Source organism: Dysidea avara, chromosome 10 (genome assembly GCF_963678975.1).
Source record: "Dysidea avara chromosome 10, odDysAvar1.4, whole genome shotgun sequence".
NCBI lineage: Eukaryota > Metazoa > Porifera > Demospongiae > Dictyoceratida > Dysideidae > Dysidea > Dysidea avara.
The window spans coordinates 7,020,299-7,046,274 of NC_089281.1; the positions used below are offsets into that span (position 1 = coordinate 7,020,299).

At 38.4% G+C, this 25,976-nt stretch overlaps 2 protein-coding genes across 3 annotated transcripts in view; both read right to left on the reverse strand.

Annotated features, from left to right (window-relative positions):
• Nucleotides 1-25,976, reverse strand: part of LOC136268274 (tripartite motif-containing protein 2-like) — a 58,506-nt gene that overhangs the window by 17,057 nt on the left and 15,473 nt on the right. The window lies entirely within an intron of this gene.
• LOC136268273 (tripartite motif-containing protein 2-like) lies at nt 3,703-19,517 on the reverse strand. The gene is made up of 2 exons (XM_066063560.1): nt 19,241-19,517; nt 3,703-6,026 (listed from the first exon to the last, which is right to left on the reverse strand). Exon 2 carries the CDS (start codon nt 5,993-5,995, stop codon nt 3,803-3,805), a length of 2,193 nt encoding a protein of 730 aa, XP_065919632.1. The 5' UTR covers nt 5,996-6,026; nt 19,241-19,517; the 3' UTR covers nt 3,703-3,802.

Here is a 25,976-nt window from a genome sequence, read left to right on the forward strand (position 1 = left end):
GATCATTAACTGGGTACTCCACTAACTTTACCAGGACTCAAGTTTACATTGCATGAAGTGCAATTTCCTTTTTTTGATTGACAGTTAGTTATCTGTAGCTCCACCCTCCATTGCATGTAATAACCATGGTGATGATCAGGAGTATATGCACTTTGATTCACTTCATGTTGAACTGAAGAGTGTGTTGCCGGTCATCATCAGTATACAACTCTGTCATCACCAGTGCTGCCTATGATAACACCATTATGCCAACACTACCAAATTATTAGGTTGTTTGTTAAGCCTCAGCATTCCTCAAGCTAGTTTTGAGAACTGCCTCTTCTGATTAATGTGAATGGCAACTTTTAGTGGCCTTGGTAAGAATCTGGAATGATGTGAAGTAGTGGGTGGCTTTGATACAGTTGGTCAAACATTTCTATATTGAATTTGCTATATTTTAAAGAGCCAGCACAGCTCTATAATACATCACCACCATCTATTTCAAAGCTCATTATGCCCACCCCCATCCCAGTGAAAAGCACTTGTTGCTGCACTCATGCTCCTCAACTACTTTCTTTGGAAAACTCAACAAGACAGCTACTACATGTAGCAAGTACTCTGAAGTGTCGATAAATTGAAGTGAAAATTTTATATGCTGACATGTTCACTTAAACTATGTGGCTAAAGTCATTTATCTTGAAACTATACTGATGTGTGATTGCTAGCTAGCTAGCTACAATTGTTAACATTTGGGTGTCCTTGTAACACCCTTGTTTAACTGGAAAAGCAGTTGTGACTGCACTCCTTGAAAGCAAAAAGCCTATAGCACCCCAAAATGATGTGTTACAACACCCCTTTAATTCTGTAGCACCGTGTGTCAGGGAGCTATGATTGCACCTATTCTGTATAACACCCAAAATGATGCGTTGCAACACCTCTTTTAGTTCTGTAGCACTGCATGTGTGTCAGGGGCTATGACTGTATCTTTTCCAATATAGCTGCCACTTTTAGTTCTGTAGCACTGTTTGTCAGGATTCCACTTCTTATAGGATAAGTTGCTGCAACAATATTGTAATCAACACCATGGCCACCAAAAAGATCATAGCAGCATATTATTTATGCAATTTAAGGTGCTTTTGAGTACAAAAAGCTCAAGCTAATGTAATTTATAAGCTGACAATACCCCACACTCCATTCTGGAATCTATAAATTGTCTATGACAAAACCTACAGAAAGAAACAGCAGTACTTATGTTAAAGTACTATGTCTGTGTTCTATTAGAGTAGTTGGTTGATATCAATAAATGTAACAGTAACACCTTCTATAGGAATACTGTACTTAAGACGCCCAGCATATATCCTCCAGGATGTGTTGTGGAGACATTGATAACTGAGCAACACTGGATCCTGACCCTTATAGCTATAGTGGCAGCATTGGCAGGTCTAATCAGCTGGTTCCACTTTAGGTATATACAGTGGAATTCTCCAAGTTGGAGAATGTATTTCTTCCACCATAAAGATGTGTCAATGGGTACACAAACTGCTAATATACTGTTGATTTATTTGATTTGGAGCCTAGTCCTTTATACTTATATAGAGGCTGTCCCCTATTCAGGGGTGGCCTTTTTAAAGAGGTATTCCATCTTATATGGTAGCATTAGTAACATACATTCATGCATGTATATGATACAGAACACAACCTTATCCCATTCAATTACAACAACTAAAAGTGAACAGAAAGCCATAAGGGAGTCTTGTTAAAAGTGGACTATAGAGGGAGCGCAAAAATACCTAGTAAGTTATCCTAACTTTGTAATCCACTCTTGTGTTACGTATACTGACACAACCCCATAGCTATGCGGGTAACAAAGCAACAGTTTACAGTAACTATACTTGAATAACTAGAACAATTTACCTTATGTAGTTATACTATATCAGATTTGACATTTTTACCCATTAGAGGTTTCTACCAGATGAAGGTACGTAACTTGGTCCTATGCAGTGTGGGTAGTTGTATTACACAATTGTTCTAGAGTGATTCAAGTCTTAAACTTTTACTGCATCTTAAACTGGATCAAAATGTCAAGAACAGTTTTGAGAAGTGTGAAATCCACTTACCGTTTTATCACAGGTTTGTGATACACCTTGTGGTATGGTATGTACGTGTTGAGCTGAACCCTCAAAACTCAAGGATAGTTTTTGAAATTTGGCTCATTTGCAGTACTACTTGACTTGTTATAAATTGTTTCATTCAAACGTTTGACACAATATTTATGACCAATCAAAATTTTCACCATACATTTCCAATGGGATCTGTTGCATCCTTTTCCCGAACTTGTAAACCATACATATATGCTGTTGACACCTTTACTGACACCACTAATCATATGGTTGGCTGAAATGTTATTTCTCTTTAGAAAAAATCTTTTCTTTTTAAACTTTTTCTCAGGGCTCAGCTCAACTTGTACATGCATGCTATAGCTATTGTACACTTGTAGAGGTCCTATTGAAAGAGTGGACAATATCTCACCAGCCTCAGTACAACTTTCTTTATCGCAAGACAAATATAAGATTATTTGGAACATTGCATTGATCAGTATATATATAGCTAGCTAGGAATTTTTCTTTGATTAAAATACTATTTGTGATTGGATTTTGGAAAAACAATCCAAATTGCACATGAGATTAAGAAGTCAGATCAGCATAACTTGCCAAAGATAGCAAGCATGCATATGAAATGTACACAAGAGATGCGTCAATCTATTACCACTTTCAGTATTAGTAGCTGCTTGTACAGTTTTGCACCAAATAAGATAAAAAATCTGAGCAGTTGGACAAGCAAAGTAGCATCATGAGTACTCACAAAGGAGAGGAGGGTGGGGGGTGGCAAAGTGGACAAGAGATAGACTTCAATATGGAGGCAGACCACAATTGAAGTCCATGCAGACACAAAAATTACAGGGCTGTGCTGGCTTCTTAGTGGCTGATATGCAGCAAAATCTACAGAAAAAATGTTTGGCGAACATTATCAGGCCATCCACCAGTAAACCACTGATTCTTGCTAAGCCAGAAACTGCCATTCGAGCTCCACACCACCCAGGAAAGACATCTGTTAAAACTAGCCTTGAGCAGTTTGAATTACGATGATGTATAGCTATCCACTGGTGGTGTTAGTTTGATTTTGTCTAGGATTGGTTATGTAAAATCTGGTCACATTTGTATTTCTACAGAAATTTCCTACAATGAGTCTGGAGTTATTCTTATAAGCTACAGTACATTTTCCTGAAGTAATTTCACTAGTACCAGAAGGTGTTGTAGTAGATCCATAGTTGTGTTGCACTAAACTCTTATGCTGAGTATGCATAGTAGCTATATTTTAATTGTTTGGTTGATATTATAATGTTCTACTAAAGGTACATTTCAAACTAGTTCAGTGGCTGTAGTATTCACCAGAAACCAATATCACTTTTCCCACAAGCCAAGTACAACCTCCAGATGACTTAGTAATATTTAGCAATTTTGTGAAATACATGTGTGTATTTCAGGCCGAGAATATATGGAATTCTCATGGTGATTTTGAATGTATTTTTCCACCACCCAAGGAGGCATAGTTATTCACTATTTTAATACCTTTAAATATTTGGACTTTGTGCAGCTCATACACAAAACCATTCCGACATGGCTTCATGGGCAACACAGAAGAATACCATTGTTTTACAGAAAATCTGATTCAGTGCATAAAATGCAGTTGTGCAAACAAATAGCGTACAATTACTACAATAAAAAGATAGCTACCTATTTTATATTATATGCTACATGATACACTAGTATATTGTAATCCTATTGTTATTGTGGTCAGTGATGTAGACACTTCCATTAGGAGCAATAGCTATGCCACGAGGCTGGTCAAATTGATTGTTAACAGTTCCTTTGGAGCCAAAGGAGTGGATGTGATTGTAGTTTTTGTTGAAGATTGACACTCGATGATTATTACGCTCTGTCACAAGGATAAACCCATTAGGATCAACAGTGATAGATGATGGAAAGTTCAACTGACCCTCATCACTACCCCTGGTGCCAAACTTGTAGATGAAGGTACCATCAAGTTGAAATGACTGGATACAGTCAGCCTCACTATCAACCACTAATAAAGTGTTGTCAGGAGTAACAACAACATCCCATGGGAACCGGAACTGACCAGGTCCATTACCTCGTGACCCAAATGAGAAGCAGTAGGTACCATCTGTTTGATATACTGAAATACGATTATTGCCACGATCAGCAATGTATACCTTATCGTGATGGACTGTGATGCCAACAGGTTTTTTCAGTTTATTGTCATTTGATCCCTTCCTTCCAAACTGGAGAATATACTGACCAGAAACGTCAAATTTTTGCACCCTGTTGTTGCTACATTCTACCACATACAAGAAATTATCATCATCAAATGATACTCCAAGTGGTTTATTAAACTGGCCAGCACCATCACCATGGCTGCCAAATTTCCTCACTAGTTGATCTTGTTCATTAAATATGTAAACGCAGTGATTGGTAGTGTCAGATACTGCCCAGTGATGGTGACTGCTGAAAGCCACTCCCCAAGGTTCACCCATCTTACCATTATCATTGATGACTTTGTTGGACCTGCTCAATTTGGAGTAGTCTCTAGAAGTAATGAAGGAAAGGGGACTCCCTTTAATGTTCTCTTCTCCAATAGTCACAGATAGTTGATGAGGGCCTACCAGTTCAGTGTTGAAGGATCCTGCGTATCTTCCATTATTGTTGTCCTTCACTGTCACTGATTGGATGTTGCCCCTCCCACTATCCAACTGTACCTTGATTAGGCCTCCTCCAGCAGTGAGAGGAGTTTCCCTGACATCTTTTGTGGTAATAGCAAATTGAACCCTTTGACCAGCAAACATTGTTGGTGGAATATCAGCAATTTCATATTGGGAAGGGTGTGGGTTAACAATTTGGCCCAACCGTGGAAATGGGTGATTGTGTGAAGGAGTAAAACAAAATGCATATGATTCTACAGGATCAGTTTGAAGTTTATTGTAAGTGCCAGTCACTTCATGGACACGATGTACTAACTGTTTCTCTCCAGACAACATTTCATCATCACAGCTCTCCTCCACTTCACTAGCCAACTCATTCACACTCATCACATGAGCCTGGACACTCTCTACCTCTTCTAGTTGTGATGTCAGCAGCTTTACTTTCTCACTAACTTTGTTGTGGAGTTCTTGTTTCAGTTGTTGACGTTGCTGCTCTACCTTATGTATCACACTGTCAAAAAATTGATCCATTTCTTTGTCAGCAATTTTCTGTTGTTGTAACACTCTTTCCTTTCTTTCAGTGATGTTGTCATGAGCCTGTGACAATTTAGTGGTCATGGCATTCAGTGGGGCAGTGGTCTTCTTAAGTTGCTCTCTGTGTTTGGAAGCTATTTTCTTGATAGCACCATGTGAGTGTTTAGCATGTTCATTTATGGTACAGTAGACACACACCAACCTCTCACAAGTGTCACAGTAAAATTTCAACTCAAGGTCATGATCTGGACAATTGGGAGGTGTCTTCTGAGGTTGGGCAGCTTTAGGTTGACTAGGCTCCTCTAGATAGACAATGACATGTTGGTGTGTGTCCCTGCTGCGCTTGTGGAAGGTCTGACATGTCTGGCACATGAACAAGGAACAAGTAACACAGAATGAGGTAACTGGGTCTTTCTCTACACAAACTTCACAGTTCACTTTGCCTCTGTCTTGTCGCCTTAGGAAGAAGTCATCAATTAGATGAGTGAGTGTAAAATTGGTAGGGAAATCTTTCACTCCTTTGGCTGGGATATCTGTTATCTTTCTACATTCTGGACATGTGATCTTTCTATCTTTCTCTAACTTTATGAGGCATTCTTGACAGTAAGAGTGCTGACATGGCAACACTTTGGGGCTTTTGTATAGTTGTAAGCACACAGGACATGTGGCATGATCTGTGACTCTTTTCAGTTCTATGGCAGCCATTGTATATTGGGTGTGTAGTATTTATGTCAACCTGTAAAATATATTGCATTATTTACTATAGACTCAGCTATACTAAACTGGTAGATTATACCTATTCAAACTAATTTCACCACTACAGTGGGATCTGTGTAATATCTTGGGATCAACCTGATTGTCAAGGTGTCTTGACTATCCAGCTACATGTTATGGGAGTCCATTATGAAATGCAGGTGTACAGACAATGAAACTATACTAAAAGTGTGCTACTGCACTTAAAATACACTTATTATAGTACATCTTGTGTACTTTGAAATAGTGACATTCTGCATTAAAATACTAGCTGTGAGATACGAGTACAAGGACATTGCAGAGAAATCTCACTGTTGTGCTCTATTTAGCTTAATTGTGAATCCATTCTAGAGCATAGAATGTCACTTTTTTTCACTATGAATTGTTTGGAATAGTTCAACACGTCACATGCATCTGACATCATTACTATTGGAATAGCAAAAAGACTTCAAGGCAATTGTCTTTCTGTATAAAATTGTATTGTTAGTTACCAAATTTAAGGAGAATTCAGTTCCATAGAACATGCTACATGATGTAGAGAATTAGCTGGTAGAGCATGAAGCGAATCACTGGCCAATTGTTGTGGAGGTAGTATGTGGTTGAAAATGAATAATTGTTTTATACCGAAGCAACAACCTAGAAGAAGAGATCACCATGTATTCCCACCAATGGGTGTGCCTTTTAATGCCAACCACAGCAGTACATGGATATTTTATCAACTGTAAAGTAACTGTGTCTGAAAATCTTGTATACAGAAGTACAGCAATGGCAATTTTTTCACTCAAACAAAACATGCAAGAAATTAAAAAAAAAACAAAAAAACTTGCAGATGCCAGGCTGGTGGGGATAAATGAGCAACAAGTTCCAGGTTGATTGGTACGAGTGTTAGAGAGTTAGCTCGATCATGGATAGACAGACAGACAGACAGCTTTAGGCCAGATTACCATTTTTTCACCAGCCACTCCCTCAATTTTGATGTGGGCATGCAATCATGTTTTCTATTAAAGAAAGTATCCATATCTGAGAATCTTTAAAGTTATCCATGCCAAATCACAACAACAACAGGCTATGTGTCACTATAATGATTATCAGAGGCCTTCTAAAAGCCTAAGCTTATACTTTACTGCCTCTCTAGAGCAGAAAGAAATGTTTTCTTAGCTCTAAATGATGGTTAGTATGTCTCAACGTTGACACGCTTGTGCACATGACTAATTATGTCCTACACGCTCGACCATATTATGAGCCAAGTGAGCACACTCCCAGGGATTCTTTCTAACATATCTCCTATTTTTACACATGCCCTTAATAATCTGTTGACAACAATAGGGTAGTATAGTACATATTATTAACTGTACTTAAATGCCTAGTTGTAATAGATGTACAAGTAGACATGTCATAATATTTATGACAACTATAAATGTGTGCACAATAATTTATTTTAACTCTGTTATAAAATAAACAATGTGAACCCTCTGTGCATCCGACGTGGCATCAGAAGCTAATGGTGATGCAGCAACAGCTATGGCAATGTTTCAGTGGTCCCCACCAGAGACATTCACTTTCCAAATCCAGACGAATGGCCAAGATGGATCCGTCTTTTCAAGAGGTTTCTTCAAGCATCAGGCCTTGCTAGCAAGGTGACAAGATCCAAGTCAGTGCTTTAGTTTATGCAGTGAGCAATAAAGCAGATGACATCCTACATTCCTTTTATTTATCAGAGGATAATGCCAAGAAGTACATCAGAAAGTTAGAAGTTTAAGAAAAGGAATGTTATCCATGAAAGAGCCAAGTTCAATCAAAGAATACAGTAGCTCAGTGAACCAGTTGACAGTTTTATTACTGATTTACATACTTTAGTTAAATTTTGCGACTATGGAGCTCTCCACGACCAACTTATTCGTGATAGAATGGTATTCAAGATTGAAAGCTATCTGAAAGATTAACTTTGCATCACTAGCATTGAAGCTGTCAAACTTCAGCAGCATACCCAACACAGCCAATCAGATGCTGCTAATTCAATTGCAACTGCAACCATTAGCAGAGGAGGCACTGCACCCAAAAATGAACAATTTAGCCACAACAAAAGACTCCAACAAGTCATGCAGCAGATGTGGTAAATATCCTCTGCATTCCAAAGAACCAGTGTCCTGCAAAAGAAGCCACATGCAAGAGATGCCACAAAAAAGGGATGCACCCAAAAAGGTCATTTTCAAACAGTCTGCAGTATTACATACAAAAGAATGTTTGAAGTTGAAATGGAGGATGAAAAAGATACTTTCCGGGGAGCAATCAGTGACACTGATCAGTCAGAGTCATGGCCTATTCAATTCTCACTCAGCAATAGCCTCTTGAGTTTATAACTACTGAATGGTGATCAGGTATGGTTGTTGTGCCCAACCAAATAAGAAAGACTGTACACATTTGGTGCAGATTTAACAAAGCATAATAAAGGTTTCTCAGGTGCGGATCCAGACTTTTTAAAAGGGGGTTCCACTCTGGAATTGCTACTTCAGCCTAGCTGTAAGTCGAAGAAAAAAAAATGTCATCACCTGCTGACAATAGCTGCCCTCACCATAGATGCCCTCACCAACTATATTTCCTTACTTATAACTCCACACATAGCCTGCTACACTGCTTCTCTTAAGCTCTTAAGAATACTGTGACTGCTCTATTAGAGTATCTTGAGTAAGAGAGGTTCTTTCAAAAGAGGGGTTCCATGGAACCCTTTGAACCCCCCCTGGGTCCGCCCCTGTGTCTGTCGTGAATGCCACATATTACCTTCTGCACAGGCTCAACTGCATGATGCAAAACTACTTTCCAAGCTTGACACCAACTCAGAATTTTAGCAAGTAAAACTAGACAAGAGTTCATCACTACTGACCACATTCATTATGTCCTTCGCTTTAACTGCTTAACATTTGGAATCACCTCAGTTCTTAAGTATTTTCAGATGAAAATACTCTCAGGCGAAGAAGGGGTTGTGTGCCTTATGGATGAAATACTAATTTATGGCAAGAATAATGAAGAACAAACAGAGACTTGAGAAAGTGTTGAATAAACTCAGAGAAGCCAATGTCACCTTGAATGTTGAAAAATGCCAATTCTCAGTCATCAATAAATTCTTAGGCCAGATAGTGAAAAAGATGACAATAACCACATCCCACAAAAGCACAAGCAGTCAGAGAGATGCCAGCTCCCACAGACATTTCAGGAGTTAGACGTTTCATGGTTATGGTGAACCAACTTGGAAAAGTTTTGTCCACAGCCGATAAACAAGATTCATGAGCTACTAATGACTGGTATTGGGGAGAACAACAGCAATGATCATTTTAGTTAATCAAACAAGACAAAGCTCAGCTCCTCTACTTGCCCTATAAAGTCTTCAACTTGCAATTGCTACAACAGTTTCAGCAGACACTTCTTCATATGGACTTGGGCCAGAAACAACAAGTGTTGACCAGTTGCTTACATTTCCAGAGCTTTAGCCCTATAATTGCATTAACAGTAAGCTTGGCATGTAAGAGATTGAGAAACTATCTCACTGGAATGTACTTCCACATTGAGACTGATCACAAACTACTGGTCTCCTTGTTCAGCCACAAGAATGTAGATGAGTTACCCTTTCGGGTACAAATATTTCGAAAGAAACTGATACATTTTGACTATAGCATTTCTCATGTCGCTGGTAAATTGCTCACCATAGTAGACACGCTGACACAATTAAGCCTATTAATCCCCAATAATAACAAAATAGTATATTTCCATTATACTGATCTCTACGTAAACATGATCATGAACCATTTACCTGCTTCCAATCAAAGTAAAACAGGCTCAAGAAAGCGATGATACTTGTAAAGCTGTGATGTACTACTGCAGAGTATTCTGCAGTGTCTAGTGAGTTATCAATATAACGGTTTGTTGTTAAAAGGTCATCAACTAGTTATACCACCTTCCTTACAGCCTAACATACTTGACAGTATTTGTGCAGGTCATTAAGGCAGTACAAAGTGTAGACAAAGAACTAGAACATGATACTCTGGATTTTGCATGCATAAGCATAGCCAAGGGTGGGCATTAAGTTATGTAAACACATAAACAATTCTGTGGCAGTCTATAGTATCGCACCAAATTGTTGGGTCAGACTACAAACAAGTACAACTCCTATTGATAGACATCACGTGATGTATTCCTTTCACACCTCCAGTAGACACATGTGACACACCATTTAAATTTATATGCATATTTAAAATAGAGTCAAAGCTCTAATTGAAGTATTGACAGTTCAAGTACAGATATTAAACACCTGAGTCAGTTGGATTCTACCACTAAGATATTTCATTCTATGACGCTTTATTTGTCAAGCATATTATAGTCAGAAAGTGCTGTACACCCAAGGCATGCTGTACACCGCCGATGAAATCAAGTGGAAAAGAAGCAAATGCTTGTCTAGAATGATGATACACTTGATGATCTATGCCATGGAACAGGGAATGGAGAGAAGGTCAGGTCATTTTGAAGTGTCACATGTACCACACACTGTTTATGCAGTTATTATGCAAAGTGTACATTTGTTAGACCAAACTGAATTCGTTACAAGCACTGAAGCAGCCTGTTGCATAAGGTGCATGCCATGTTTGCCAGGTTCATACATTAGTGCCCATGACCTTCATTTAGGGTGCAATGTTTATTTGAGTAGACATTGTATATCACAGGTCTCTCCTACCAGTTGATTGTAGCTTGTAATTCAGATATGATGAATTGTTTATATACTTTGTTCTTGTCCCAGACTCATTTTGATGCCATGTGATGTTCAACTACGATGATCGCTGCCAATGGATACTACTGTCCATAGCTACCTGTGAAGAAGACCAGAGCTAAAAGTTATAGAATAGTATATAGTTAGGTGTATCAATTTGCATGCCATGCTAGCAGCATTTATAGTACAGCTAGCTATAGACCTTGTGTGCATACACTTTTATAATTTTTTTATATTGCCTCATGTGAATGTGAGTGTATTTCTATATGTGTATAAAGTTGATACTAGCTATGCCCAACCATCAGAAATGGGCTGGCTACACCCCTGTTTGCATGAAGACGCAGTGTAAAGGTTTTCAGTGGACAAATGTTGAAATGATACTTGTTTAAAGAAAACAAAAAAAAAAACTTTTTTGTAAAATAAAATTATTATGACTGGTGAACCCACGCATACCACATCAAAAAAGAATGGTGTTGTGTGCCCCAGCTATCATTTATCATCTGTAAAGTGAAGTATCCATTATGTTTCGTTGTCAGCTATGTTCAACCCGTTACACAGCATTACAAATCAAGAACTGTTCGAAAAACACCTCTGCAATCAAAGTAGCCACTATGAAAAATACTATTACAAATGGAAGCTATCTCACACTACCGCCAAGTTGACACCTTTTGCTGTCAGCAAAGATGAATGGGACACAAAGGAGGACACTGGTAAGTCCATGAAGAATGCATTGTACGTAGTGACTACGTACTGTGGTATGCCAAAAGGCACGTGTCCAGCTGAAGCAACATCGCACAGTGAAAAAATCAAGCCCATAGCCTTAGCCATGCTTGTCTGAAGGCATCAGTCAGTCAATCACTAAAAAATTCCATTTAATAATTAAAAAAAATTCCATAGCAACTTGTTGAAAGCATTTTGGGTTGATCTGAAGTATTGTTTGGGCTTAGTTTTACCTAACATACTGCCTCATCGTAATCACGGAAAAGTGAGGCTGGTTTTGGGTGATGTTTTTCATGTGCCACACCCAAACCTTGTGGTCCCTACTATACAGTACTATCATATGTAACACTTTCACACCTCAGATCAAAGGAACCACCTGGACTACATTTCGTATGTAGCTGGGCTACATCTGGGCAGCGATTATATAAATGTTAAGGCTGAAATCAATTGTGGGTATTGATTAATACTCATGTGATTAGTATGCACGACTCCATGAAAACCACTCAGACAGAGTGTGTTTTGTTATCTTCACTATTCTACAAGTTGAAAAACTTTGGGATAAGGTGAGAACTAGTGCTATAGCTTATTCACCAATCGTTTCTGCACATTTCTGAATACAGACCACGCACCCATCAAGAAGTTACCACTCTGCACGAAGTAATTACTCTACAAGCAAGCTTACCTATCTAGGCCATTTAGTAAACTCCATAATTGTTCCATAAACGATTAAATAACACTGATTAAAACATTAAACTCACGTAACCAAATTCTCTGTGATATCTCTAGGATTTGTCCGTTCATTGTAACCAAACATAACCAGAATGTACTAGCTGCTGACTCATAATCAAAATTTTTAAGCATGTATATAACACTTGTGTTCGCTTGGATGATTGATCACCCTGTGCAGGCTATCAGCCTGATACGGATGGGAAGTGTTATATATTAGCTGTAACAAGGGGCATTTGGGCTTTAGCCTGATATGTATGCACTCAATACCCAAGTTACAACTATATGTGTTATACCACTACTGTACCCTAATGTACATATTGGCTTAGTATCATTATACATGTGTATAATTCTTATCTGCAAAATAGAATGATTTGGTAGAGAAGGCCAAGGAGGGATTTCTAAAAAGTAAATTTTAATAAGGAAACTAATACATCACCAATACAATAGCTAATGCAATAATCTTGGGACATGTCACAGTCAAGCAGTTCTGAAGAAAGTGTAACAGCCAATGTGCCTAACAAAAGTGTTGAAAAATGCAATTAAACATGAAGCCCAGTAGTTCATTCCAGTAGTCCAGTGATCTAGTTCAGTATTTTGTACCTTCCCCTAGAACATCAGTGTGGTAGTCAGGCATTAACCAGAAGCTTGAAGAGTATGTAACAAATTACCCAACATGTGCCTAGCGCCAGCAGAATCTCTACTTGTTACAAAGCTACCTCAGTATCCTTGGCAGAAGGTGAGAGCAGATTTCTTCAAATTGAAACAAACCAGTTAGCTACTTGCTATAGACTATTACTCCAGACACATTGAAATTGCTATATTGATGACTACCTCTACAAATGATACCATCCGCCACCTTAAGTCAATCTTTGCTAGACATGGCATTTTGCCGAAGCATTTACAGACACATTGGAGTGCATATGCTTGTTATGTTTGTGCAAATTATTCAATACTAGATTCTTCAAAGTAGTCTCAATATGCCATTTAACTGCTTGGTTATTAATGACTCCAATGATGTGATCCAATAAAAAATAATAAAAGAGCAAACCCCATATCATCAACTCTGTACACTTTTCATGCATGCATGGTATGATAGCTGGCTCTGCCCAGCAAATTACTAGAGTAAACCACCAATGTTCGACCACCATTGAGTCGGACACATTTAAATCACAAAGAAAAATTCCTGCTCTCGCTGTGCCCTTTGAGAGGTCTATGCCATAGACTCCTGCATGCAAAATTTCAGACCTGCAGTTTTCTTCATCTGGCTGCAGGAGCTGCAAAAGTGACCTGTCCGAATGTTCTCAATTATTGAATTAAAAAATATCGGTGAAGTGGCACTGCTCATAGTGCTCAAGTCTTTCTGTGCTTGATATGAAAGAGTAACTCTTATATATGCAGATATTAATGTTGGTTTAGTCCTTTATTGGCTATGAATTACAAAGCTCTAAAATCACCTCTGTTGTGCAATCTTTAATTCGGCTATATGTGAAGCTACATGCACATCAAATGAGCATCAACTACCATTTAATAGTAATTAGATGCATGGACGATGACCGCACCTTGATTTTTACCCAACTAGCTACATATTGATGAGGTGCATTAGCGTTGGTCTGTCAGTTAATATGTATACATATATGGTTGTATAAAATTGGAATGTATAATTGTAAGTATACGTATATATATATATATACCACTTTAGCGTGGGCGTTCAAAAGTGCCGCTTGGGGTTTAACTTGCATATTGCCCAGGCAATGTCATAGGAAAGTGGTTTGCCAATGACTTGATGCCCAGCCAGTTCAAAGAAACGATATGCTTTGACTAGTTATATTGAGTGACATAGAGCTTTGTATTGTGGACTCGTTTTTGTAGTGGTTGCTAAGCTGAGTTTATTTGCTAAGATAGACTAGTTGGTTGTTAGTAAAGGATAATGAAGGTACAAAATAATTGTTTGGGCGATCGTGGATGTGTATTTCTACCCACCGCGTATATATCAGCCTTTGAATAGACCACAGAATGGCATAACTACTACTGCTACACTGAAATAGGTTAGTAACTTACAGTCCTAAGTACTTAACTTAATATAATAACTTACTTACTGTCCCAATAGCAAAGTTAGTTGGCTTAACTTAGTACAAAAATGATAACAATATAAACTCCATCCCACAATCACAAGTTTTCTAACATTTCGCGTTGAAACATAGTAACGTATTAATGACGTTTTAACATACGTATGGATAATGTTCTGGGGGCTGTTAGCCCACATTATTAAAACCCACGATCGATCTTCAGATGCTACTGTATAAATAAAACAAACGGGGTGAGTTCTCGTTAGTTCTTTCACCTACTAGGTGAGTGCGCCCCAAGTGATATACATCACTTATACCACAACTGCTTGGCATTTGCTGATATTATACACCCGTAGCCCTCAGGCTGCGCCCTCGGGTTTTGGGTGTATATATCAGCAAATCCCTCGCAGCCGTGGTATAACAATTAAATATAGCACATTATATCATACAGTACAATAGTACTGTATAGTAGGGATGGCGAAGGTGTGGGTGTGGCCCATGATATAATACAACCCAAAAACTGCCTCTATTTTCCTTACAACATCATGACAGTATTGGTTGGGTAAAATTAAGCCCAAAAGTGTCTTCAGATCGACCCGAAATATTTCTGTCAAGTTGCTACAGATTGCATTTATGCTTACCTGACAGTAGCAGCCTAGCTACTGCACCAGGCACACATATACACAATCCAAATGTGGTTTTGACTGTCCTCTTTCTAAACAAATCGCCAAAATGTCCAGGACATCAGCCAGATCAAACTACTCTAATAGAGCAGTCATGTACTCTAATATAACAATCAGCCATAGCATTATCACATTTAATTAAGTACCCCCTCACTGCCAAATTTGTAGTCTGCTGCTTCTAAAACATTACACACCATACCATATAATCCTATAAAACTATATATCAAATTACTCACTATAGAACAAGGAGTTTGATTATCGAGTTGCTGCTTACACAAGAGCAACCACAAAGCTATTATATAACTTAAATTGGTCTTAGTGAAACCAAACGTGAAATTTCACAACTTTACTGGCTAGCACCGTTTATAATAATACAATAAACCTCACTAACCTGTTCACATGTACAGTTGATATGATTATCTCCAAGTCTGGTTTCCTGGCATTTGAGCAATTGCGCATGTGCACACAGGCACGAGGTCACTGTTCTGAGGTATACAAAGTAGCAACATGTCATCCAACCTATATAATATAATCCCTCTCCTCTTCATTAGTAGTAGCATTATCACTTTGAAGAATTGTCTACAATGCTTGTTATCAACATTCTGAAAGTAGGTAATTACATCATCTAACCACACAAGAGATCGGTTATCCTTGTTTCCGTTTACTTAAGAGCGTGCTCGCTACAGGATAAACACAGGAGCTACTAAAATGCTCAAGTGAAGTTGTAGAGCTCTTAGAATGTGATGCTCTGGGAATTTATATATTGAAAGGCGGTTGTGGCAGCGAGAGGGTTAAATTAAAGCATTGTAATCAACGAAATTAACATATTAACAGTCTTATTGAAGTGAATATATCTGAGCATGGTCCCCAGACCTTCTGACTGTTCCAATTGTATAATAGGTGACTGCTCTATTATAGTGCTTTGTCTAGCTAATGTCCTGGACATATTGGAAAAAAATTATGGACGTTTTTAAAGACAGAAGATATAGTCAAAACCTGGATTTGGATTGTGTATATAATACAGTATGTGTGCCAGGTGCAGTAGCTAGGCTGCTACTGTAAGCGCATTGTGGCTATTTGGGCAAAAATCAAAGTGCGGTCAACATGCATGCATCTAATTACTATTAAATGGTAGCTGATGCTCTCACAGTGTTCATAAAAATAGCTTTGCATTCAATATAGGTGATTATTTGATGTGCATGAGTTTTACATGTGGCCGAATTAAAGATTGCACAACAGAGGTGACTTTGGAGCTTTGTAATTCATGCATAGCCAATAAGGACTAAGCCAAATATCTGCATACATTCAGAGAGTATAAGAGTTCATATCAAGCACAGAAAGACTTGATCAGCTTCAAGCATTACGAACAGTGCCACTCGACCGATAATAATTTTTTTGGTCTAATAATTGAGAACATTCGGACAGGTTACTTTTGCAGCTCCTGCAACCAGACAAAGAAAGCTGCAGGTCTGAAACTTTACATGCAAGAGTCTATGGCCTAGACCTCTCCAAACGCACAGCAAGAGCAGGAATTTTTCTTTGTGAGTTTAAAGAAAAATTGCCCTTGGTGGTTGGACATTGGTGGCTTATGCTATGTTTGTATAACCTTCACGGCTACCCTCATACTTGAGATCATTATATACAAGCATACATTTTTATTTAGCCATAACCAAGGGGGTGTCACTACAAAAACCATGGCCACTGTACTATATGATCTGCAACCTTGGTCAAAGTGAAAGTTCAACGAAAAAGACCGAATTACACGATGAACGGTCAAACTGCTTTTTTTCCCAGCATGGTCGAAAATAAACTGAACCAGGTAACAACTTTTCAGCGAAAGCCAATGGTCAAAGTTGACTCAACTGGCTTTGACCGTAGTCACAAATTGTAATAAAGTACTATTCTCGTGCCCAGACCGTGTTTCTTTGTGTGGGGGCGGAGGGCCCCACACAACAAAAGAAGCGGTCTAGGCAAGAGACCAGTAAAAGTACAGTATCTATTGGAATCACACCCCTTGCACAACAAAACTGTTATTTAGCTGAACCGATGGGAATATTTGGAGGCAATTGTCATGATACACATATCAAGACATTTTGAGAAATTTGTGTATGCATTTGTTTATGACAAAAATAATAGCTGTTACAGGCATGTCCAATGCATTTGCAGTTTGGAAAAACTATTAAAAATAATATTAACTGTTGTGCACCGCTCACCTCAAGTCCATTTAGCAACTTTCAGGGTGTGATACATGTAAAGCAACTCTCTGCGAGTCTAATGATGTTAAAAGAACCTCAAATTCATGAAATTTAGGCATGTCAAAATGGTCTAAACTAAGGTGGTTTAGAAAATTTCCCCAATACATTTTGTATTAAGCATTTCGGGCCATGTAATATACAGTGTAATAACTGGTGACATGTGATAGTTACCTTGGATTCATGACTAGATTTAGAAAGAGCAGTGAATAGCGATTTAAATGAGTTATACCAGAAGGAAATCAGAGGACGTTTAGGTTCAGGTTGAAAATTACTTTCTTGTTCAATGAGAAAATGTATGAAGGACATTTGGAAGGGAAACTCCAGCCGGTATTCCGACGTCTTGACACCCATTAACCCTCACTACATTAGAGATTTAAAGTAACAAAAGCATTGTGGAATAGTTCTGCAGGTTAGTTTGTGAAACTTAAAATGTCACTTGTAGGAGTCCAGAAATTTCGGGTATTTCCTTTTCCAGCCTGAATGTCTTGATATGCTGACCATGCATCAAGTCAAGCGCTAGCAGTCAGATTGTGTTTAGACTATCCCCTCCAAAAAGTTTGCAGCAAGCAGACCCATCTCACAGCAAGTTTCAGAGAGGATAATATTAGCCGAGGGGTAGGTAACGAGCTAAAATTGTCTATGAAATTTCAAAGATGACTGCCCATATTTCATCTTTCAGAAATATGACTGTCCATATTTCATCTTTCAAGACAAATTCCTGTTCAAAAATCTCCGTAAAATACAGTAATTTTGTAAGTAGTAAATCCGTAAATTATAGGCTCCGTAAAATTCTGTAATTTTTTGTTACATCTTTTCGATCATCAAATTTCATCTTTCAAACTGAACAAATTTCAGACAATATTTGTGACCAGATTTTACAAAACCGATCCAAATCGCACATCAGGCAAAATCAAACTAACACCACCATTGGATAGCTACACTATCGTACTAGTAGTTTTGACACTCAGTACCACTCAAACTACTCAAGGCTGGTTTCAACAGACGTCTGGGGTATGTAGAGCTCGAATGGCGGTTTTAGGCCTTGTGAAGGACCTGGCTTGGCAAGAATCAGTGGTTTACAGATGGACAGCCTGATAATGTAGGCCAGACAATTTTTCTGTGAATTTTGCTACATATCAACCAGTAAGGAGCCAGCACAGCCCTGTAATCTCGTCTCTGGACTCCAATCGTGATCTGTCTCCATTTTGAAGTCTAACCCTTGCCCACCCCGCCACCCCCCCACCCCTTTGTGAGCACTCGTGATACAACTTTGCTCGTCCAACAGCTCAGATTTTCTATCTTATTTGGCGGGAAACTCTACAAGCAGCTACAAGTACTGGAAGTGGTCTGAAAGGTAACAGATTGATGCATCTTTAGTGTAAATTTCATACGCGTGCTTGCTATCCTTGGAGAGTTATGCTGACTTGAATTCTTTAAAACCGTTTATCTCAAAACTTCTAATGTGCAATTTGGATTGTTTTTCCAAAATCCAGTTACATTTCATCTTTCAGACAGAGGTGATCTACGAAATTTCAGGTCGTTACCTACCCCTCGGTATTAGCTATCCTGCACAGGATCCGGCAGTAACTCTTATGCACTTGTCAATTTCATGGGGATTTGACAAGTCGTGGTGTCAAATTCCCCACTACTGGGGCAAAATCGGCTGTCAAATCCCCACCCCCATAGTAGGGGATTTGACAACGCCTCAAGGATGACTAAGCGCATATTTCATGCATACGACTAGTAATAAACCTGTCCTGTAGCTAGTAAAAGTATAGCAAGTGCAATTTTATTGTTTAGAAATGCAACTACCGAAAATCTATCAGTAAATTAGACAACTGTCAATTGCCCCAGGGGTGGGGACAAGAAGCAATGTCAAATCCCCACCTCGGGTGTGGGGCATGAAATTGACAAGTGCATTAATTTACTGTATGCCCAGTCACAATACATTTATACATGCATACAACAAAATGCACAAGGAACACTACCTGCACGATTAGAATTTCGGACAATGTACCCGTACCAGCTGTAACCAGCAACCTCGCCAGCAACTGAACAAGAAAGCACCAAGAAATGATGGCGTCAAAAACGCCACACTCACGTGTTGCTGTCACGTGACAACTTCTTGGTTATAGTAGTTCAACTACTGCATGATCCAGTACACAAGCTGCTATCTAGCCTATATTATTATCATTTTCTAAAATGTTTTAAAAAAAATCTAGCCTAGTTTATTACAGACACTGTACTAATAGGTATAGGGTATTCCTGTTGTAATATGACGTAATACATGTGTGTATTACTGTGTAGCTATGTAAGCAGACAGGTTGTCTCTGTAAATTACCACATAATGTAGTTAAGGTTTTGAATTAGTTTTGTAATTGTATTCACATGCTTCTAGAAGTTTCTGGACCTGTACAGAACTTTTCTGTGGTTTTGTAGGTATAAAAGCAGTTGTAACTTTTAATACTTTTGAGTAGAATTGAGTAGCTGTACACTGTGTGACACTGTTTATTGAGTTGCTGATTAAAATCTATTTTGTAGTCAATTGTCAGGTTAATTTGCGAATCTGCTAACAATTCCCCATTAACCAACTTTGCCAGAGGACTCAAGTTTACATGTTGCATGTAGTCCTTTCTTCGATTGACAGTTAGTTATCTGTAGCTCCACCTTCCATTGAATGTAACAACCATGTTGATGATCAGGAGTATAATCTCACTTCATGTTGAAAGAATGTGATCATCATTAGTATACACAACTCTGTCATCACCAGTGTTGGCGGCTACTATAACACCCGTTACCATGATGGCAATGTGATGCTACCAAATTGTTAGGTTGTTTATTAAACCTCAGCATTCCTCAAGCTAGTTTTGAGAACTGCCTCTTCAGTCTGATTAATGTGAATAGCAACTTTGTAAGAAGTGGATTGACGGGAAATAAGGTGGCTTCAGTGATACAGTTGATCAAACATTTCTGTGTTGATTTTGCTATATTTTAGCCATTAAGAGCCAGCACAGCCCCTTTCAAGCATCATCTCCATCCATTTCAAAGCCCCATTACGGCACCACCATCTCTCACCCCACTCATGCTCCTCAAACTTTCTTTGAAAGACTTGACTGACCAGCAGACATCTCAGTAGCTACATGCAGCACTGAAATGCTCTGAAGTGATAAATTGAAGTGAAAATTTTATATACCAGCATGTTGGCGAGTTTAAATGTGGCTACAGTCAACTATAGCTAGTGTTGTGTGATTGCTAGCTAGCTTAGTATTTATTCTAGGGCTGTTAGGACCCCCCCCCCCCTAAAATCTCAGACTCACTCCCTAAAATTGTGATCGACTAGTCAGTACACTAAAACTTGTTACTAAAAGACACACAAGACTTCTCAAAATGCTTTAGCTTATAATCAATCTCTGAGTGTTTAATACGTATATAAAATTTTCCCTAGTTAAAAATTGCAAATGCAACCTTAAAATGCTCTTTATAAGATCATTTAATTTTAAAAAATCTCCTAGGGTACATCATGTAACTAGCTAACAAAGATTCCTACATAATTATAGTGATGGCTATTCAACAACTGAGAGCTCAAGTTTACTCAGCTCCTTTTTTTTTAAAAAAATAGCACGCTTATTTGATTTCATAAAGTAAGTCAGTTTACTTTCAAAATGCCATGCACAGTCAGCAAAACTACTCCTAGATGTAATCTCAGAAAGTCTGATTTTAAAAGATTTCCATAATCATGAAAATACCCTAATGTTTCAATTTCAAATAGCTTAAGTTTCTTGGAAGACATCCATGCACCCATGTATACCTTTTAATTTGCTATAGTGCTTTGTTGTATCATACATTGAGGTGCACATCAGGGTGTCCTAGATATTATATCATTGTCTGCTACACTCATGCATCAAGTTCTACCAACCATAGGATCTGGCTTCACCTAATTACAACATCAACACTCATGCCACTTTCACAACTATTTTAACTGTTTTATATTGTTGTGAACTTAGACAACTTTATATAATTTATGTAGACTTTCACCTGGTCAGTGGTCACCCCCCAAATTCTTGATCCCCCCTGAAGGAGAAATCCTAGAATAAACACTGAGCTAGCTTATCATTCTAATAGAAAGCTTAAATTAGAAGCTGATAAAGCTTCTTTGGCTAGATGGTTCTAACATATAAAAATTAGTATTAAATTTTGCTACTAATATCTGCCACAATATTCACTAAGTTGTGACCTTTACTACTTTCTTGTAGTGAACGTCACTACATAAAAATGGTGAGTATTGTGGCAGACATTAGTAGTGACGTTTACCACTTTGTTTTTATTGTGTATACTCTGTTCCTGTACACAAGGTGCTAGCCTAGTAATTAATGAATGATCTAGACTGCTGCAAAAAAAAGTGCAGGGCCAATTTTTTCTTTTAATCTGTGGCCCATTGAATGTAATCACCAACAGTGTGATGATCATGAGGTACGCAGTTTGATTTGCTTCATGTTGAAAGAAGCTAGGTGGTCATCATCTGATGCAACTGTGACAGCCACCAGTGCTGGCCATGAAAATACCACTATATACCCATGCATGATCATGATGCAATACATTGCTGGTGATACCATTCACAGTTTACCCATGATACCACTGTTATTCCATGATACCCTATATATGAATAAGCATTTATAACATGTGGAACAGAAGCTATGTGCATGTATACCAGCTGCATGTAATAAATAATTTGACAACTATTAAAGAATTTAAAGTCACTAGGAATTCTAAGAGACTCTGTAAACACATTATAGTTCTTATGTATATTTTATTATGCTGCATGCAATCTCCATTCTATATAATTTTTAATGATTGTACCTACACATTTGTATTAATAGTAGTACTAATACATGATTATCCTCTTATTAAGATGGTCACTGATGTAGACATTACCATTATGAGCAATAGCTATGCTGTGAGGTTGATTAAACCAATTGTTACAAGTTCCCTTGCAGCCAAAGGTGTAATATTGGCTGTAGCATTTGTCAAAAACTAACACTTGATGGTCATAACAGTAGTACAAACCTGTTACAATCAACAGTTAGGGATGATGGTAAGTTCAATTAACCATTAACCTCGATGCCAGACTTGTGGATGAAGTCAGGTTGAAATGAGCGGATACAGTGACCATAAGTGTTAGCTACTACTAAAGTGTTGTCATGAATAACATCCCATGGGAATTGGAATGGACCTGCATTACCTTGTGATGAAGCAGTATGTACCATCTGTTTGGATCCAAAGGGATCCCCCCCCCCCCCCCCCCCCCCCCAAAAAAAAACAGAAATGTACAAGGTCAAGATACTTGTCAGTCAAATACTCTAATAGAACAGTCACCTCACATAACACTATTGAGAATCCTCCATAGTTGCTGAGTATGATAACTAGCACTAGCCCATGCATGGACACACTTATCCTTATAAGAATAGTGAAAAGTATATGGTCTGTGTTTGCCATTTTTAGTCCATTAATAGCTGAACTACTCATGATTGTCACTTATCCCTGTACATCTCTTGATCAATGTAGTCCACTTAGAAAGCAATATAATTAAGATATTTGTGCATAAAACCACAAAATTTTAGTCCCAAAGCATACAAAATAGCTAGCTTCTGGGGGGCTGTGCTCCCCAGAGTCCCAGATCCCCTGCTATTACCCTGGTGCATCCCACCATGTCAAACCCTGGATTCACCCCCTGTGTTTGATATGCAGAAATAATACCACAGTCAACAATGTACACCTTGTTGTGATGGACTGTGATGCCAATGGGTAAGTTCAGTTCCTTGTCACTTGCATATGATCCCTTCTTTCAAACTGAAGTAGATATAATAACCACTACGACTAAATTTCTGTACCCTGTGATTAAATCCATCCACCACATACAAAAATATGTATTCTTATATCGTTGCATGATTAATCATCACATGTAATCCAATCTGTAGGGCAGATGATATATGTGACTGGATTTGCTAAAAGGGGTCTTCCACACACATCCAATTCTATGCACTTGGACGACCATAACTTAATGTTCACGTAACTTATAATCTTGTAATTTTCTCCATCCGTTCAACTATGTAGGTACTCACTACTGACCAAATTGTAAGTCATTAGCTTTTTCCAATCTGACGTTATACATTGTCAAAGTTGGTAAATTGGATGTGTGTGGAAGACCCCTTTTCGCAAATCCGGTCACATATGTGTATGCATTGTTTGACCCAGAATAAAATCTGTATTAAAATCTGAATAAAACCTGGGTTAAACTCCAAATGCAAACATGGATAAAATTTCTCAACAGATGGATTTTTTGTGATGTTAATTTTATTTTCAAGGATGCTCAAATGATTTTGACATAACTACTATAATGAGGTGGTCTTATTAGAGGCGGTCTTATTATACAGGTGGTCTTATTACAGAGGTAATATTTGTTAAGAGGTACCTGTTAATATGAAGTTTTGACCACTTTTAGTTTTTTGGTTTCAGTTTTTCAGTTTCAGTTTTCAATTTCCACTATTTCCAATGTCCCACTGATTTGCAAACATTTGGACTTTATGCAACTCATACACAAAAACATTCCAACATGGCTTCATGCATACCAACACAGGAATGTATTATATCACTCGTTAAAGAATGCCATTGTATTGTAGAAAAATCTATAAAATGCAATAGTACAAGCAATAGTGCCTAGCTCATATCATATGCTCCATAACACACTAGTATATTATAATCCTCTTGTTATTCCCATCACTGATGTATAGACACTTCTATTAGGATCAATAGCTATGCCATAAGGATAACTAAATTGATTGTCACCAGTTCCAATGGAGCCAAAGGATTGTATGTAGTTTTAGTTTTTGTCGAAGATTGACACTCAGTGATTATCACGCTCTGTCACAAGGATAAACCCATTAGGATCAACAGCGATAGATGATGGAAACTTCATTTGACCCTTCTCACTGCCCTTGGTGCCAAACTTGTGGATGAAGGTACCATCAAGTTGAAGTAACTGGATACAGTGACCTTCACTGTCAGCCACTAATAAAGTGTTGTCAGGAGTAACAGCAACATCCCATGGGTACTGGAACTGACCAGGTCCATTTCCTGGTGATCCAAATGAGAAGCAGTAGGTACCATCTGTTTGATATACTGAAATACGATTATTGTCACAATCAGCAATGTACACATTGTTATGATGGACTGTGATGCCAACCGGAAATTTCAGTTCCTTGTCATTTGATCCCTTCCTTCCAAACTGGAGAATATAGTGGCCAGTGAGGTTAAATTTCTGTACCCTGTGATTGTTATCATCTACCACATACAAGAAATTATTATCATCAAATGATACTCCATGTGGTCTATTAAACTGCCCAGCACCATCACCACAACTGCCAATCTTCTTTACCAGTTGATCTTGTTCATTAAATATGCACATGCAGTGATTGGTAGTGTCAGATACTGCCCAGTGATGCGGGTGACTGCTGAAAGCCACTCCCCAAGGATAACCCATCTTACCATTATCATTGATGACTTTATTGGACCTGCTCAATTTGGAGTAGTCTATTGAGGCAATGAAGGGAAAGGGACTTCCTTAATGTGCTGTCCTCCAATGGTCACTGATAGTTGATAATGTCCTACCAGTTCAGTGTTGAAGGATCCTGTGTATCTTCCATTGTTGTTATCCTTCACTGTCACTGATTAGATGTTGCCCCTCCCACTATCTAACTGTACTTCTCCTCCAGCAGTCAGGGGAGTTCCCCTGACATCTTTGGTGGTGATAGCAAATTGAAATCTCTGACCAAGAAAGATTGTTGGTGGAATATCAGTGATTTCACATTGGGGAGGATGTGGGTTACAAATTTGGCCCAGTTGTGGAAATGGGTGATTGTGTGAAGGAGTAAAGCAAAATGCATAAGATTCTACAGGATCAGTTTAAAGTTTATCATAAGTGTCGGTCACTTCATGGATACGATGTACTAACAGTTTCTCTCCAGACAACATCTCATCACAGCTCCCCGCCACTTTACTAGCCAACTCATTCACACTCATCACATGAGCCTGGACACTCTCCAACTCTTCTAGTTGTGTTGTCAGCAGCTTTACTTTCCCACTCACTTCTTTGTGGAGCTCTTGTTTCAGTTGTTGACATTGCTGCTCTACCTACTGTCAAAGAACTGATCAATGCCTTGGTCAACAGTTTTATGCTGTTGTAACACTCTCTCCTTTGTGTCAGTGATGTTGTCATGAGCCTGTGACAATTTAGTGATCATGTCATTCAATATGGAGCAGTGGTTGGGCAGGTTGGGCAGCTTTAGGTTGATTAGGTAGACAATGACATGTTGGTGTGTGTCCCTGCTGCGTTTGTGGAAGGTCTGACATGTCTGGCACATTAACAAGGAACAAGTAACACAGAATGAGGTTACTGGGTCTTTCTTGATCTACACAAACCTCACAGTTCACTTTACCTCTGTCTTGTCGTCTTAGGAAGAAGTCATCAATTAGATGAGTGAGTGTAAAATTGGTAGGGAAATCTTTCACTCCTTTGGCTGGGACATCTGCTACATTCTGGGCATGTGATCTTTTTATATTTCTCTAACTTTTTGAGACATTGTTGACAGTAAGAGTGCTGACATGGCAACATTTTGGGACATTTGTATAGTTGTAAGCACACAGGACATGTGGCATGATCAGTGACTC